At 42.1% G+C, this 14657-nt stretch overlaps 1 protein-coding gene across 6 annotated transcripts in view; it reads left to right on the forward strand.

The window, feature by feature from the left end:
- The first annotated feature begins 658 nt into the window (after positions 1–658).
- Positions 659–14657, forward strand: part of CACNB2 (calcium voltage-gated channel auxiliary subunit beta 2) — a 406631-nt gene continuing 392632 nt past the window's right edge. For 3 of the 6 annotated variants that reach the window (XM_005564746.5, XM_005564749.5, XM_005564747.5), the window contains exons 1-2: positions 659–1091; positions 11074–11166. In XM_005564746.5, coding sequence (XP_005564803.1) covers positions 972–1091; positions 11074–11166 — 213 coding nt within the window. In that variant the 5' untranslated portion in view covers positions 659–971. Of the gene's footprint in view, positions 1480–11073; positions 11167–14657 lie in introns of all 6 variants that reach the window. The other 3 variants (XM_005564748.5, XM_005564755.5, XM_005564752.5) reach the window with 2 other exon arrangements.

Here is a 14657-nt window from a genome sequence, read left to right on the forward strand (position 1 = left end):
TGAGACTCCGTCTAAAACAACAACAAACTTCAATTCAGTTTGGAAAGTAGTGCTAATTTAATTTGGCAAAGATGAAGACAGGAGTCATAAAGGAAAACATTCCGTCTCAGGTTGGGTAGATTCCCACCTAGTTGACCAGGCCAGTGGCAGGTTCAGGTGGGATCACCAGATGATCTTTATCAACGCCATTTCTTTTTCTGGATCCTTATTACTGACATCAGCAAGGCCTTTCAGCTGCCCAGGGGATGTTCTTTGCAGACATTTGCTCTCCCCGGCTGCCAGCAGCCTTTACAAATTTAAAACTTTAAGTGTAGGAACCCAGCCTCTGTCGTCCTTCCCCTCCGAAGTTAAGAGATCTGCTTTTAGGGTTCCTGAGAGGAGGTGTGGGGCCATGGAAACAGGATCAAGGCCCCCACGGCGCCCGCCCCCCGCCCGGGTCGAGCGCCGGGCCTGGCTTCTGCGGCTTCGCAAACTTTTCAGCCTGTGCGCCACCGCGACGCGCAGCAGCTGAACCGGAGCCCACGCGGCGCGCGCCTCCCGCGAGGAACTTTTCGGCTTGTCACTCTCGCTTTCCGACGCACCTCCCCCTGGCTCGCGCTCCCGGAGCTCCCTCCCCTCCTGGCGAGGACCTTTCCCGGCGCCCGCGGCTCCGATCCCCGCCGCGCTGCGCCCGCTCTGCCCGGCCCCGGCTGCCCCGCGGAGGGCGCCCCTCTCCCCAGCACCGCAGCTGCGCCCCCGCGTCCCGCCTCCCGCGCTGCTCGCTTCGCCGGATGCCCCGGCCCGGTCCCGCGCACTGAGCGCCTGGCAGCGCGGCGCCGAGTCCCGGGGCGCTGCGGGGCGCTGCGCCGAGAACAGCCGGGCCTGAGCCCTGGGCGTCCCCCAGAGCCGATCGGAGCGCCGGGAGGCGGGGGCGAGGAGGAGGGGATCCGCCGCCGGTGCTGGCTGCTTCGCTCCGAGCCGACTTTTCGCCAATGGTCCAAAGCGACATGTCCAAGTCGCCTCCCACAGCGGCGGCGGCGGTGGCGCCGGAGATCCAGATGGAACTGCTGGAGAACGTGGCTCCCGCGGGGGCGCTCGGAGCCGCCGCACAGGTAGCGAGAGCGCGGCGCTTTCTCCTTGCTTTGTGAGCCGCCGGGCAGGGCACCCACCTCGGGCTCTCCCGGCACCTCCGCTCCAGGGATCTCTAGCCTCGCACCTCCCCGCTGCCTGGGTATCGTCAGCCACCTCCTCCCCTCGCTGCTTGCCCACTCTCTGCTCCTCTCCTGGCGCTGGGAACCCTGCCCCTTTGAGCCTTTTCCTGGCTCTGCCTCGGCTTCCATTTTTCTCTGCTTCCGAAAAGCCAGTGGGGAAGGGCGGGGGAGACCTGCCCGTCCTCCCAGACTTCTCCCGGGCTGCCCCAGCTGGCCCTCCTCGCCCTTTCCCGGGAGAGGCACATGGAGAGACATGAACCAGGCTAGTGGACTGGACCTGCTGAAGATCGTGAGTCCGGGTGGGCGGGAGGGGGCCCATCGCAGCGCTTTCTACGATGCCGACCCTCCTAGTCACGCTCGGAACCGGGATGGGCGTGGGTATGAGGGTGATGGGGTGGAGGTGGGCAGGAGGGGAGCGAATGTGGGGGCGCCCTGCCGGATTTCCCCCCAGAGTTGCCCGGACCACGCTGCGCACCTGGGGCTGACAGCTCTCCAGTCCCTCGGGCACTTGCCAAGGTTTGCCTGTCCCACCTCGTGCCTTTCCCGTAAGAAGCGAGCAAGCTGGGGACAAGAAAGTTTTTATTCTTCCGTCTCCCCTGAAATGTTAGCCATTTCAGGGATCTCCAGGATCCCCTTTCTCTCCGATAAGTATTCGCGGTTTCTGGAAAAAGTCAGCTTCGCTGCAGGTTGTTGTGAAATTGGAGATGTCAGTTGTAGGCGCTGGGCAATGACAAGGTGGCTTTTTTTTACGTAAGGCTTCAGCAGGTACAGTTTGGGTTACAGACACCTCCAGGTCTCAGCAGTGAGGAGTCGCTCAACTTTTCTCCCAGCAGGGAAATGACTTCAGACTCCTAGCTGCGGGCTGGCTGTTGGCTGGCCAGTGATGTGAAGAGGTCATTGTTACATTTCAGGAAGCATTCTGGAGAAATGTCTCTTTGCTTAACGGTATTGGCTTGTTGATTTCAAGCCTATATTTGCCAGATTTTAATTTGTGGTATTATATATATAGTGTGTGTGTATACACATATATTAATACATAGACACACATACACACACTAGAGAGAGCATGTTAGAGTATCATTTGCTGTAGTCGTGGGGGCAGGAGTGTGACAACCTAATAAAGGTGGCAAATGTTTTCTTGCTGTTGTTTCCATAGGTGGAACCTGAGTGCTCTAGATATTTTGATATTGTAATCATGGCAGTTCCAAGTGGCATAGTAGTCTAGCTTTATTGAACTTTCTTTTACCATTGGGAAATTAATGTGCTAACTTAAAACACATAATTCACTTTGATTCGAGAAGGGGAAGAATGTGGAAACCAAGGACTTGTGTAATCAGAAATCTATTTCTTTTGTAGTGGTAAAACAGCTAGATTTTAGTCCGCCCTGGGCTGTTTGCTTCACAAGCCGAGTGGGGACATGTAATGAACCAGCTACATTCCCATCTGGTCTCTGCCAGAGGATCTGAATTTTAACCAATAGAGTTTGCATTTGTTCTAGACTCCTGATTTTTATCTAGACGCTTGCCAGGTTAGATAGAATGAAAAATGTACCCGGAGACCTCGGTTATTCTAGGATGAAGGTCTTGAATACTATCAATATTCGAGTCCTCCATCAAAGGAAAGGACGTTTAGACCCTCATTTGCCTTTGATCTTCCTTGAGGGATATTTTAGAAAAGTTTTTATTCTTATGATAAAAATAGAGTTCCTAAATTCCTGGAGATCAAAGTCAGGGCTGGCATTCAGATAAGAGATACTAATTTACTTTGTGATTTATGTATAATGATTAAATGTAAGTCAACAAATTATTGTACAGCAGCAATGTGGAAATGATTCTGATGTGGAAAGACACAATTTCTGCCTTCAAAGAATTTATATTTGAAGTAGCAGCAATTAGGATGTATGTATAGGGGCTGTAAGAGAAGTTCTGACTAGTATACGGCTTCAAAGGAATAAAGATAATAAACATGCCATTTGGAGAAATCTGTAAGGATTTCACTGATGAGGTGGCATTTGCAAAAAGATTCGAAGGATGGGTCAGATTACACCAGATATTTTCGAGACAGTTGGTAAGCAGTCGTACATAAAACAAAGCCCCAGAAGTAAGAAATATTACAGTATATATTTATCATTTCTAGTTTAAAAGGAGCATGGTAAGGTCAAGATCGGGCACAGTTAGGCATAAAACTGACAAAGCAATTTGAGACTACATCTTGGGGACTTGGAACCTTTAGTGTATTGAGCGACAGGGAACTGTGGAAGGAGTTCAAAACAGGACCCCCTTAACAGCTCATTTGGGAATATTCACTTGCAAATGTTCTGTATGATAGTTTCAAATCTCAGGAGTCCAGAAGTGAAGTTACCAGGAGGCAGACAGATGTAACAGTTTGGGCCAGGGGTAATCAGGCCTAAGAGAAAAAGAGATGAAAAGATAATGGATATGACAGTTCTGTGTATCAAACATCTCAAAGTTCAATTCACAGGAATTAGCGAGTGATTGCATAGATAAAGGAGAGAGAACAGAGAGGGCAGAATGGATTTTACAAGCAAGTTTAAGAGAGAGAAATATTCACCTGCATCAACATTTCATCTCCTTGCTTTCTCTGCCTTCCAAAAATGAAAGCAATTTGACTTGAATTGCGTTCATCTCACATCCATTATTTGAGGGAACCATTGCCTGTTTATTTTCTATCTAATAAATCATGGCATCATAGGGTTGTGTGAGGCTTGGCAAAGTCATCTCTTCCATATCTCTGTTTGGGCAGAACAGACCAGCAGTAAAAACTGCCTGAGTAAGGAGGCTGGCTCTAAAGCATCCTCCGTTTGTGTGGTACCGATTAATTCTACTCAGAATTACTAGGCAGTTCTACCTAGAAATGGAGTTTCTATTTACAAATGGAACCTCTAAAGCGATCATTGGTTTTAGGAATCATTCTACTTCACCTCTGGATTATATTATTATATTTGTATGAAGAAAGCAGAAGACGTAGATTTGCAAACTCTGCCATTTTCCTTTTCTGTATCAATCAGTCTGCCTAGAGAGAGGGAGCACCCTGATACATTCCGGTCCATTTGCCCCAGTACATTGCCATAAACAAAATGATATATTTCTCAGAGCCCTGGTTTCTGTTTGTTTTGTTTTTGTTTTTGTTCTGTTTTGATTTTTGAGACAGTCTCACTCTGTCACCCAGGCTGGAGTGCAGTGGCACTATCTCAGCTCACTGCAACCTTCACCTCCTGGTTTCAAGCAATTTTCCTGCCTCAGCCTCCTGAGTAGCTAGGACTACAGGTGCCCACCACCATGCCCAGCTAATTTTTTTGTATTTTTAGTAGAAATGGGGTTTCACCATGTTGGCTAGGTTTGTCTCAAACTCCTGAACTCGGGTGATCTGCCCACCTTGGCCTCCCAAAGTGCTGGGATTACACGTGTGAGCCACCATACCCGGCCCAAAATGGATCCATTTCTTTCATAAGAAATGAGTGGCAATCTAACTGCAAATTCTTGAAAGTTCCAATTTAAGAAAATTGCATTGCTTTTTAGGTAAACTGTTAAACAGTTTCAGTGTGAACTTGGACACAGTCTGCCTCCAAAGTCCAGATTCTCACGGAGGACCCTTTCTCCAAGCTCCAAATCTGTGCTGTTCACTGTGGTAGCCACTAGCCACCTGTGGCTTTTGAGCCCTTGAAATGTGGCTAGTCTGAACTGATATGTGCTGTAAATGTGAAATTCACACCAGCTATCAAAGCCTTAAGATGAAATAAAGAATGTAATACATCTTCATTAGTAAATTTTAAATTGATGACATGTTGCAATGATCATGTTTTGGATATGCTGGGTTAAATAAATGCATTGTTACAATTAATTTCACCTGTTACTGTTTACCTTTTTAATGTGGCTGCTGGAAAATTTCAATGATGTATTTGGCTCATATGATATTTCTATGGGGCAACATTAAACTGGTAATTCTCCGGGGAATTGAATAGCTCCTGCATGAAGGTTGGGTGAACGGAAAGCAGGTGACAGGGATTGATAGGTAACAGAAAAGGAAATGGAGGAGTAACAAGAACAGTATCTCAGCACTCTAGGCCTCAGAGAGATTGTCAGTGGCACCTCCAGTCACACCTGAAACTGAACAGACAGTAACCAGGGGGCCTGTTTGTTTTGCTCCTAGCAACAGGTCCCAGCTGGTCCCACCCCAGCCGAGTCTGCCAGATGCTTTTCAAGCATGTGATGGCAACATCCTGAATGGCTGTAGCAAGGAGCTTTATCGAAAAAGAGTAGCAGCTGTTTTCTAGTGGCTCTCGAACTAAATCAACACTATTTTCCTGAAATAGTCTTAGGTTCCATGTCCAAATGAGTTTTCTGCAGTCTCCAAAGTTGGTGGCCATAGGTCCTGTGCTTTATATTTTGCTGAAATCTTCACTTCTAACCACACCATCACTTTCCTCTTGAATGGTTTTTTGTTTTTTTGTTTTTTGTTTTTTTTTTTTTTTCCTGATGTGGCATGGGAGAAATTTACAGACATGCCAATCAGAATTTCTGAGTATGTTTTAGAATTTGAAATCTATCTGAGTGATTTGAGGTTTTGTTGTTCTTACAGTCTCATGCTCTTTTTTTTTGTCTCTCTTTTTATATGAAGACTCGGTTTACCTGTTGCTGTATTTAATTCCTTTGAATTATGTAGCCTTGGCCCGTTCAAGAGAAGCTAAACAAAATACGTTAACCCCATAGAGGATGGTGATACTCTGCAATTGTGTAGCTTGTCTCTATCCTACACATAGTATAGGTCAAAAACCACGTTACAAACTAATTGTAACAATGTATTATTTCACAACATAACAGAGAGAGAAAACTACTTATGACATCACTTGAAGGAACCGGGCCTGTCTTACTGATCTTTCCAAGCCTGGCAGGAGGTAGATTGTGAAGAAGGCATGTGTTGTTCCTGGCTTTCTGCCCTCCCTGCCTGTGCTCCTCCTTACTGGGCAGATAGATCTCTGCTTCCTGGCCTTCTTCCTCCCTCCTCCCTCCTCTACCTGCTAGACACCCACCCCCATCCCCAAGAACTCTATTTATGCAGGCTTCTTGTTCCTTTCTGCTTTTGTGTGAACTGAGCCATATAAAAGGCAACTCCTTTTTCTAGGAATGTCATTTAGCTACTTCTTGCCTAGTAAAGGATCTTACCCTTAGCTTATTCACACTAAGCTATTGGTAAATGAGGAGATTTGATACATGATTTCTCTATGGATAGTTTTGGCTTTGTCTTTGGTCATAAGATGAGGAAAGTCTGGAAATTCAAGGGGATAAACATCACTGAATATGAACTGAGAGAGATGGAGACTAGTTTTTTAAATTTAATTTAATTTTTTGAGACAGTGTCTCACTCGGTAGCCCAGGCTGGAGTGCAGTGGTGCAATCTTGGCTCACTGCAACCTCCATCTTCCATGTTGAAGCATTTGTCCTGCTTCAGCCTCCTGAGTAGCTGGGACTACAGGCACATGTCACTACAGCCAGCTAATTTTTTGTTTGTTTTTGTTTTTGAGACAGGGTCTCGCTCTGTCACTCAGGCTGGAGTGCAGTGGTGCTATCTTGGCTCACTGCAACCTCCACCTCCTGGGTTCAGGCGATTCTCCTGCCTCATCCTCCTGAGTAGCTGGTATTACAGGCACCAGTCACCTCATCTGGCTAACTTTTTTGTATTTTTAGTAGAGAGAGGGTTTCAACATGTTGGTCGCTCTAGTCTTGAACTCCTGATCTCAAATGATCTGTTCACCTCTGCCTCCCAAAGTGCTAGGATGACAGGCGTGAGCCACCGCGCCCAGCCTAATTTTTGTATTTTTTAGTAGAAACGGTTTCGCCATGTTGGCCAGGGTAGTGTCAAACTCCTGACCTCAGGTGATCCGCCCACATTGCTCTCCCAAAGTGCTGGGATTACAAGCATGAGCCACCATGCCCGGCCTAATTTTAAGTGTCAGTATTATGCTCACGGGAAGTAATCTGTAGGCAGGAGAGCTGTCACAATAACCATCAAAGCACAGAAGTCATATCATTCTTCAGGTTGTCCCCAGGGGCTGCCAACATTGTGTACACGGCTAAAATCTCCAGTTAACTGACAACTTCTATAATTAATTACTCCTGTCTCCTTCAATCATACAGAAATTAGATTTTCATTACTTGTGAAAAGGTCAACATTTATTTGCTGATTTTTAAGACTGGAGTCCACTCTTAAGTTATTTAGTGTCAAGAAAGATATTCATTCACACTAAGCTGACATTAACATCATGATGAATTTTGAATGTCTTTTTAATAAGTCATTAATATATTTTTGGAAATGTCTTAAGAATTTTTTCCCCTAGTTTCTGAAATCTTAGCCTGATATTTTGAAACAAATAAAGTAATATAAATATAAGAGTTTTTTTTTTCTTTTTACTATAGTGACATAATTTGTTTTTATTATGCTTCATGTAGCTAATAGCAATTAGTGGAAATTAGCGACTTTTGGGACTCCTTTTTCAAGAAGGACATAGAGCCCTGCACGTGTCAGGAAGAATCTATAGGTAACACCTTGTACTAGAGCCAAATCCCCTTTCCTGTCTCCCCTTTTCTTCGTACAACCTGGGCCACACTAATGATGAACTGTTTCAGATATCGGGTGTTCGTATATTTAATGTTGGTAAAAAATATTTAGAAAAACCATTGTTCACAAAAGTGGCTGCACTTGAAACAATTACACACATTTATATATATATATATTTTTTCAAATTCAGTCAGCTAAATATTTTCTCCATCTGGGAGAGGTTTGACCTTCCCATTTTTTCCCCCTTAATTCCTTCAGAAGAAGTCGTCTAGTCCTTATTTTCAACGATTTCAAGTAACTGAAAACCGAATCTTTCGAGCAAGATGGACTTAATTGTAAATATGCATTAGATTAAAAGAAATTTAATTTCGTAATGGCAGGATGAATTCTCATTAACATTTTTAAAGGTATATGAAAAATGGGCTATTAGCTTTCCAAAGATGCTTTAAATGTTTTTTTGTTTTTTGATCCTGACTGTTATTATAAAAAAATATAAGTGGTCAGTAAGTAGTCACTCTATAGTTTAATAAAAAAAAGAGAAACTTTAGAAGAGAAATGACTGTGGAAATTAGTAAAATCGCAGAATAGAGATACAATTAAGCATATATATTTATTTTGTCTTCTAATAATTATGATATATGATAGAGCGTTGATCTAACACTCTTAAGGCATGAGCAAATGAATACTTTAAATAAATCATCACTTACACATTTAAATAATGGAAGAACAATTTTTATTCTCAAAACTATCACCAGCATGCATGCAGTTCAGTGTGCCATAGTTGTTTAGTGTGTAAACTGTCTTAGTACAGTTGAAAACTGTAATAATTTCATTACATATCCTTTGCATAGGTAGCTAAGTACGCCTGAAATAGCGTTTATGAACAGGATTCCCAGGGGCCTGGAAAAATTAATGTGAGTTTTTAAATGTGTCCAACTTTTTGCAGAGAACGACCACCTCCTCTGTGACTGTCTTTAACTTTGTGTGGCTCTCACAGTGCCTGATGTACAACTGTGAGCAACCACAAAAAACCTTACACATCTAAGAAGCTGAATAATGAAACATATTTATCACTAAAATGCTAAAATTAAAGGACAATAGAATTGTGAAGATATTCTTTTCTGTTCATTTAAAAATGGTACTGGAGGCTGGGCATGGTAACCCACTCCTGTCGTCCCACCACTTTGGGAGGCTGAGGCGGGAGGATTGCTTAAAGTCATGAGTTCAAGACCAGCCTGGGCAACACAATGAGACCCTGTCTCTACAAAAAACAAAAAAATTAGCCAAGCATGGCAATGTGTGCCTGTAGTTCCAGTTACTTGGGAGGCTGAGGTGGGAGGATTGCTTGAGCCCAGGGGGTGTGGGGGTAGTCAAGGCTGCAGTGAGCCATGATCATGTCACTGTACTCCAGCCTGGGTGACAGCACAAGACATTGCCTCCCCCCCGCAAAAAAGGAAAAGATTGTATTTTGTCTTTGTTCTCAAAGATAATTTATGTTACTCATGAGGGTAAATGGTGAATTTAACACAGATTGTCCCTACACCCCCAAAGAAGCATGTTAGGCCTTAAAAATACTTTCAAGGTAATAAGTACTTTTGCACGTGGGTTAATATATATTTAAAAGAAAATTTTAAAGAGATTTTCATACTTTATTTTACCTTTCTTAGGCCTTAGAAAATGCATCTATCCAAAACTTTACATAATAATTGGAAAAGAAAAAAAGTGGTTAAAAGAATGTTATTTTTCAACAGTTTACTGAATAATGTTTACATAAGTAAAAAGAATAAGCTGTTAACTGAGGAGAACCTTGTATATTACATTACGAAAGCCCAGCATAGCTTTCTTGCCATTTATGAAGTTGAGAGTTAATTAAATGTCATGGAAACACATTTGTATTATATAAATCCCTTAGATACTCTGAACAGAACAAACATCTATAAGAAAATTTTTTGCTTTAAGATTATACCACCCTCTCAATGATTGCAAATTCATCTAAATTACTCATAACGCAAATGTTTGTAATAGATTTCAGCTTGCCTAAGTGCTACATACACTATGGCAGATATTTTAATGAAAACCATATGAATAGAGGAAGCATAACCAAATAGCATTTTCAAAACCTGAATGTGATGATTTTAAAAATAAATGGTGTAAATTTCTGATCATCTAATGAAGTCTCTATGAGCCTAATAATTCTCAACGTGTTATATACACTTTTGTCCAGTTCATTTCCACGTCTTCCAACCCCTGCATAGGTATCACTTTTTATGTATTAGTTTGAGTCCTTACCATGTGTTAGATCTTAGGCTAAATGCTATAAATACATTATTTCATTTCATACTTAATCCTATGAGGTATTATTTCATCTAATACTTAACCCCATTTTAAAGATGAAAAGATTGAAAAAATTAAGAAACTTGGTCAAGATTTGCTATGGCCAGGATTCTAACCTGTGTGCTGCATTTAACTCTAAACTCAGTGTTAAGCTATTGTTCATTTATATTTTAATGTTTAATATTTGCACTTACTGTATCTGTGCTTAGAATTAAACATAGATTGATGTGTAGTTTATTCTTAGGGTTCTGAATGTAAACTATAAATGTAATAGGAAAAGCAAGTTCATTTTTAGATGTTTGTGCTTGGCCCAATCCTATTATTGAAACAAACCATCTTACCTTTAACTTCTTGTTTTAAATGTTTATTTTTAAATGCTTTATCATTACAGGCTTTTGCCTCTTGCCTGCTAACATATTTAGAACAGGTAACATCCATTGTTTTAATTCACTAGTTATTCAGTGCTTTGCCAAGAAAACTCTCCTCGCCGGCCGGGCCCGACGGCTCATGCCTGTAATCCTAACGCTTTGGCAGGCCAAGGTGGGCAGATCACCTGAGGTCAGGAGTTTGAGACCACCTTGACCAACATGGAGAAACCCCGCCTCTACTGAAAATACAAAATTAGCCAGACATGGTGGCACATGCCTGTAATCCCAACTATGCAGGAGGCTGAGGCAGGAGAATCACTTGAACCTGGGAGGCAGAGGTTGCGGTGAGCCGAGATGGTGCCCTTGCACTCCAGCCTGGGCAACAAGAGTGAAACTCTGTCTCAAAAAAGAACAGAAAAGAAAACTGTCCTCCCTACATCATCACTGACTGGAAATAGATTTGTGGAATCCCACCAATATTAACTTTCTAATGATGCTTACATGATGGCAATATATTACTTGTTTTTGGTCTTTGACGTTTTCTACAACTAGGCCTACATTCCTGTTAAAGGGTCTTATAATAATCTTATTTGTCTTTTTTGTAGTCATATGGAAAAGGAGCCAGAAGGAAAAACAGATTTAAAGGATCTGATGGAAGCACATCATCTGACACTACCTCAAATAGTTTTGTTCGCCAGGTAAGACAGTTTTAAGTTCATGGTTTTGAAACGTATCTTAAAATGACTTTAGATTTTTAAAGGCGGTTTTTCACTCTTTTCCTTAAGGTTTATGTAGTATGATTGTACTTACTTTTAATTGAAGTGAAAACTGTGCTGTTTAATGTCATAATTAAAATATTTTAATTTTAAGTGAGACTAAGTAATAATTACACTCTTTCCTGGCAAGTTGAGGAAAGACAAGTGTAGAATTCATTACAGAGGATTTCTTTGAAACAGAGTGAGAGAACTCCAGCAGAAATGATTCTGGATTTGGGGCGAATTTTTTTTTAGTGGGACAGAGAGCTGGTGGTGCGTCTGTATCTCCATCTATGAGATGCTGGGGTTCTTCTAGTTGAGTTTTCTTCTCACTTCGAGCTTGAATTGAAAACTAGAAAATCGTTCTTGGTCTCGAAATGGTTGAGGCTACTGAGGTTAAATAGAACATGCAGTATCACTGAGACATAATTTAGACCATTTCTGCCTTTGGAGACATAGCCTTCGTCTCATTTAACGTGTAGTATATTCCTGCCAAGCAGCCTGGAATGGTCCCCTAAACAGACAGTGCCAGGCTCCCTAACATATAAACACACTTATATATGGTAACAGAAAGGAATTCCGTTACCAGAGGAAGGGCACAGAGGCAGCTGGACCTCTGAGGGTTGTGGTTGCGTGTTGAGAATGAAGTCTCATCAGGAACGAGTGAGCTTGTTTCTTCCTCTAACCCCTCTCCATGGAGTGGAAAGTAGAGGAGGAGCATGCTGCAGAGAATCCACTGTTGTGGCTCAGGGATGGCCAGTGTCTGACCAGTGCTCTCTTCATCTCTTGTCAATGACAGCTCACTCCCCAGAACAGTGGTCGTCAACTGGAAAAGCTGCCCTGTGTCATTTGGATGCCACTTTCCCCAGTGCTGCTTGAGTCCGTCATCATGGCCATGGATTCCATCCCTGCCCCCAGTTTGTGTGGCAGGAGGGTCTCCTATAAATCCTTTATCACGTTTTGGGTTTTATTTTTGTGGGGGACTGTTACATTTCACTAGCCGTCTACCCTTATTGGCTCCTTGTGGCACTCCCCAGGTGTCTCCCTCTTGTTTCCTTCCCACAGTTAGCCGCAGTTGAACTTGAACTTGTCCACCTGCAGCATTGGTGGGGATTTTGATCGTGGCTGGTTGCTGCTGCTTTGCACTGTCCTTAGACAAAGGATGATCTGTCCCCAGCCATCAGTCCCCGCTTGCAACGTTTGAGGATGCCAGTGGTACACCCAAGTAACTTGGCAACTGGAAAAAAATGGATCCTGGCCCATGCCAATTGGGAATTGTTGTGGTTGCAGGAAGTGAGAAAAAGAGTTAAGAAGGGGCAAAGCAAAGCTTTTTTGGTTAGAAACATTTAGAAAGAAAATAGAAGATGAAGCCAAGTGAGGCCCAGCCCTAGAGCTATGTTCTAATGGTGTCAGCAGGAGCTGGGAAGGCTCTCAGGTAGCGGAAGATGTGTGTGTTGGCCTAATGTTATAGTGGGCAGAATCCAGGCATCATGGTCCTGCTGATGAAGGGAGGGCCTTGGGACATAGTGACTTGGGTGTCTCAGTTAAAGGAAAGTTACCCAATGCCTTTTCCATTTCAAGTGTGCATATTTATTCTGCCTCTGAGACAAGAAGATTGAACTTGGAGAGCTAGAGTTAGAATCTACAACTCTGAGTCATCACGCAGGACCTGATACAGAAAAAAAAAAAAAAAAAAAAAGGAAGAAAAACTAGCTCCTTAGTGTGCATAGTAGCTGCAGCAAAGCAACAAATAATGCCAAGCTGCTTGTTGAAATTGTATGGAAACAAAACTGATATGTTTCAAGTAAGCAAGACATAATGAACAGAAACGAATAGTGTAGAACCCATTATTACTCATTTAATCCCTGTAGAAATGCCACGTAAAGGCAATCGCTGGACTCCATTTTCAAGTTATATTTTTGACTGTGAATTCCTTTTTCATAGAGTTTTGAGAACTCAATTCACATGGCAAGGAGGGATTACCATAGTGTGTATAAGTAAACTGGAATTTGTTTTTCTTCACAGTAATTTTCTTTTGTGTTCTTAGTAATGTATGTAGCTTAAAACACTATTATAAGTGATAACAAGAGTTGTTAAATGATTTAATGTAAATTTAGATACATATTGCCAAAACATACATGAGCACGTAAGAAGGCAAAGGAAATTTATCCCAAAGGGTAAATATACAGGTCTGTTTCTTAGAATATCAATAGGATGAGGTGTTTGCTATGGCATGGGTTTTGGGGTAATGATTACACAGGCATATCATTGAAAACCCTTAAATGCTGGTTTGCATCTGTCACAAAAGGAAAACTAGTGTCTTTGGCAAGAGTTCTGAGTTAAAATTGTATTTCTCCTTTGGTAATTTAATCTCTATTCTGTTAAAACAGCGTTCCTATTTTGCTGCCATTTGAAAATAAGTAAAAGCTACCATAAGATAGCCAGATATTTAATAGAAATGGTTTCCTGGAGTGTTTGCAGGAATGCATGGCAGATAGTAACAATGGGCACATTAGATGATGATGATGATGATTTATTTATTTAGTTTTGAGACCGAGTCTCACTCTGTTACCCAGGCTGGAGTGCAGTGGCATGATCTCAGCTCACTGCAACCTCTGCCTCCCGAGTTCAAGTGATTCTCCTGCCTCAGCCTTGTGAATAGCTGGTATTACAGGCACAAGCTACGCCCAGCTGATTTTTGTATTTTTAGTAGAGATGGAGTTTCACCATGATGGCCAGGCTGGTCTCGAACTCCTGACCTCAGGTGATCCACCCACCTCAGTGTGCCAAAGTGCTGGGATTACAGGCGTGAGCCACCATGCCTGGCAGCACATTGGATTATTAAATAATTGGAAAAAATACCCTTTACATGTTGTTTTTTCATATAAGTGTATATTTTTTAAATGAGTGACTTGCATCGACACATACTGCTTACTTGTCTGTAGCTAGGGAGCATATATAATTGGTATTACAAAGGTATTTGCCCAATAGAAATGGATTTTGTTTTAAAATATCTTGCAGTTAGAGTCTACTATTGCACTTTAATTAAAAATAATTCCTATATAATTTTTAAAACCTTAGAATTTTATTGTTATAAACAGTATATTATTTGTAAGAAATTTAAAAAGTAAAATATTCAGAAACACTAGGTATACTTTTAGGTAGTCTTTATAATACTAAGATTTAAAAGTTTTAGATAATGTGAAAATTTGACATAAAGGAAACGAATTAAGAACTTAAAAAATATCAACTTGGAGAATATCAGAGAGTTTGTTATGGAATAAATTGTCCCCCTATCCAACTCTCAAATTCATCTTTAGAAGCCCAAACACCCAGTGTGACTATATTTGGAGATAAGGCCTCTGGGAGTGGGGCTCTAATTCAATGGGACTATTATCCTGGTTTTTTTTTTTTTTTTTTTTTTTTGAGATGGA

The sequence above is a fragment of the Macaca fascicularis genome, chromosome 9, assembly GCF_037993035.2.
Source record: "Macaca fascicularis isolate 582-1 chromosome 9, T2T-MFA8v1.1".
Classification (NCBI taxonomy): Eukaryota; Metazoa; Chordata; class Mammalia; order Primates; family Cercopithecidae; genus Macaca; species Macaca fascicularis.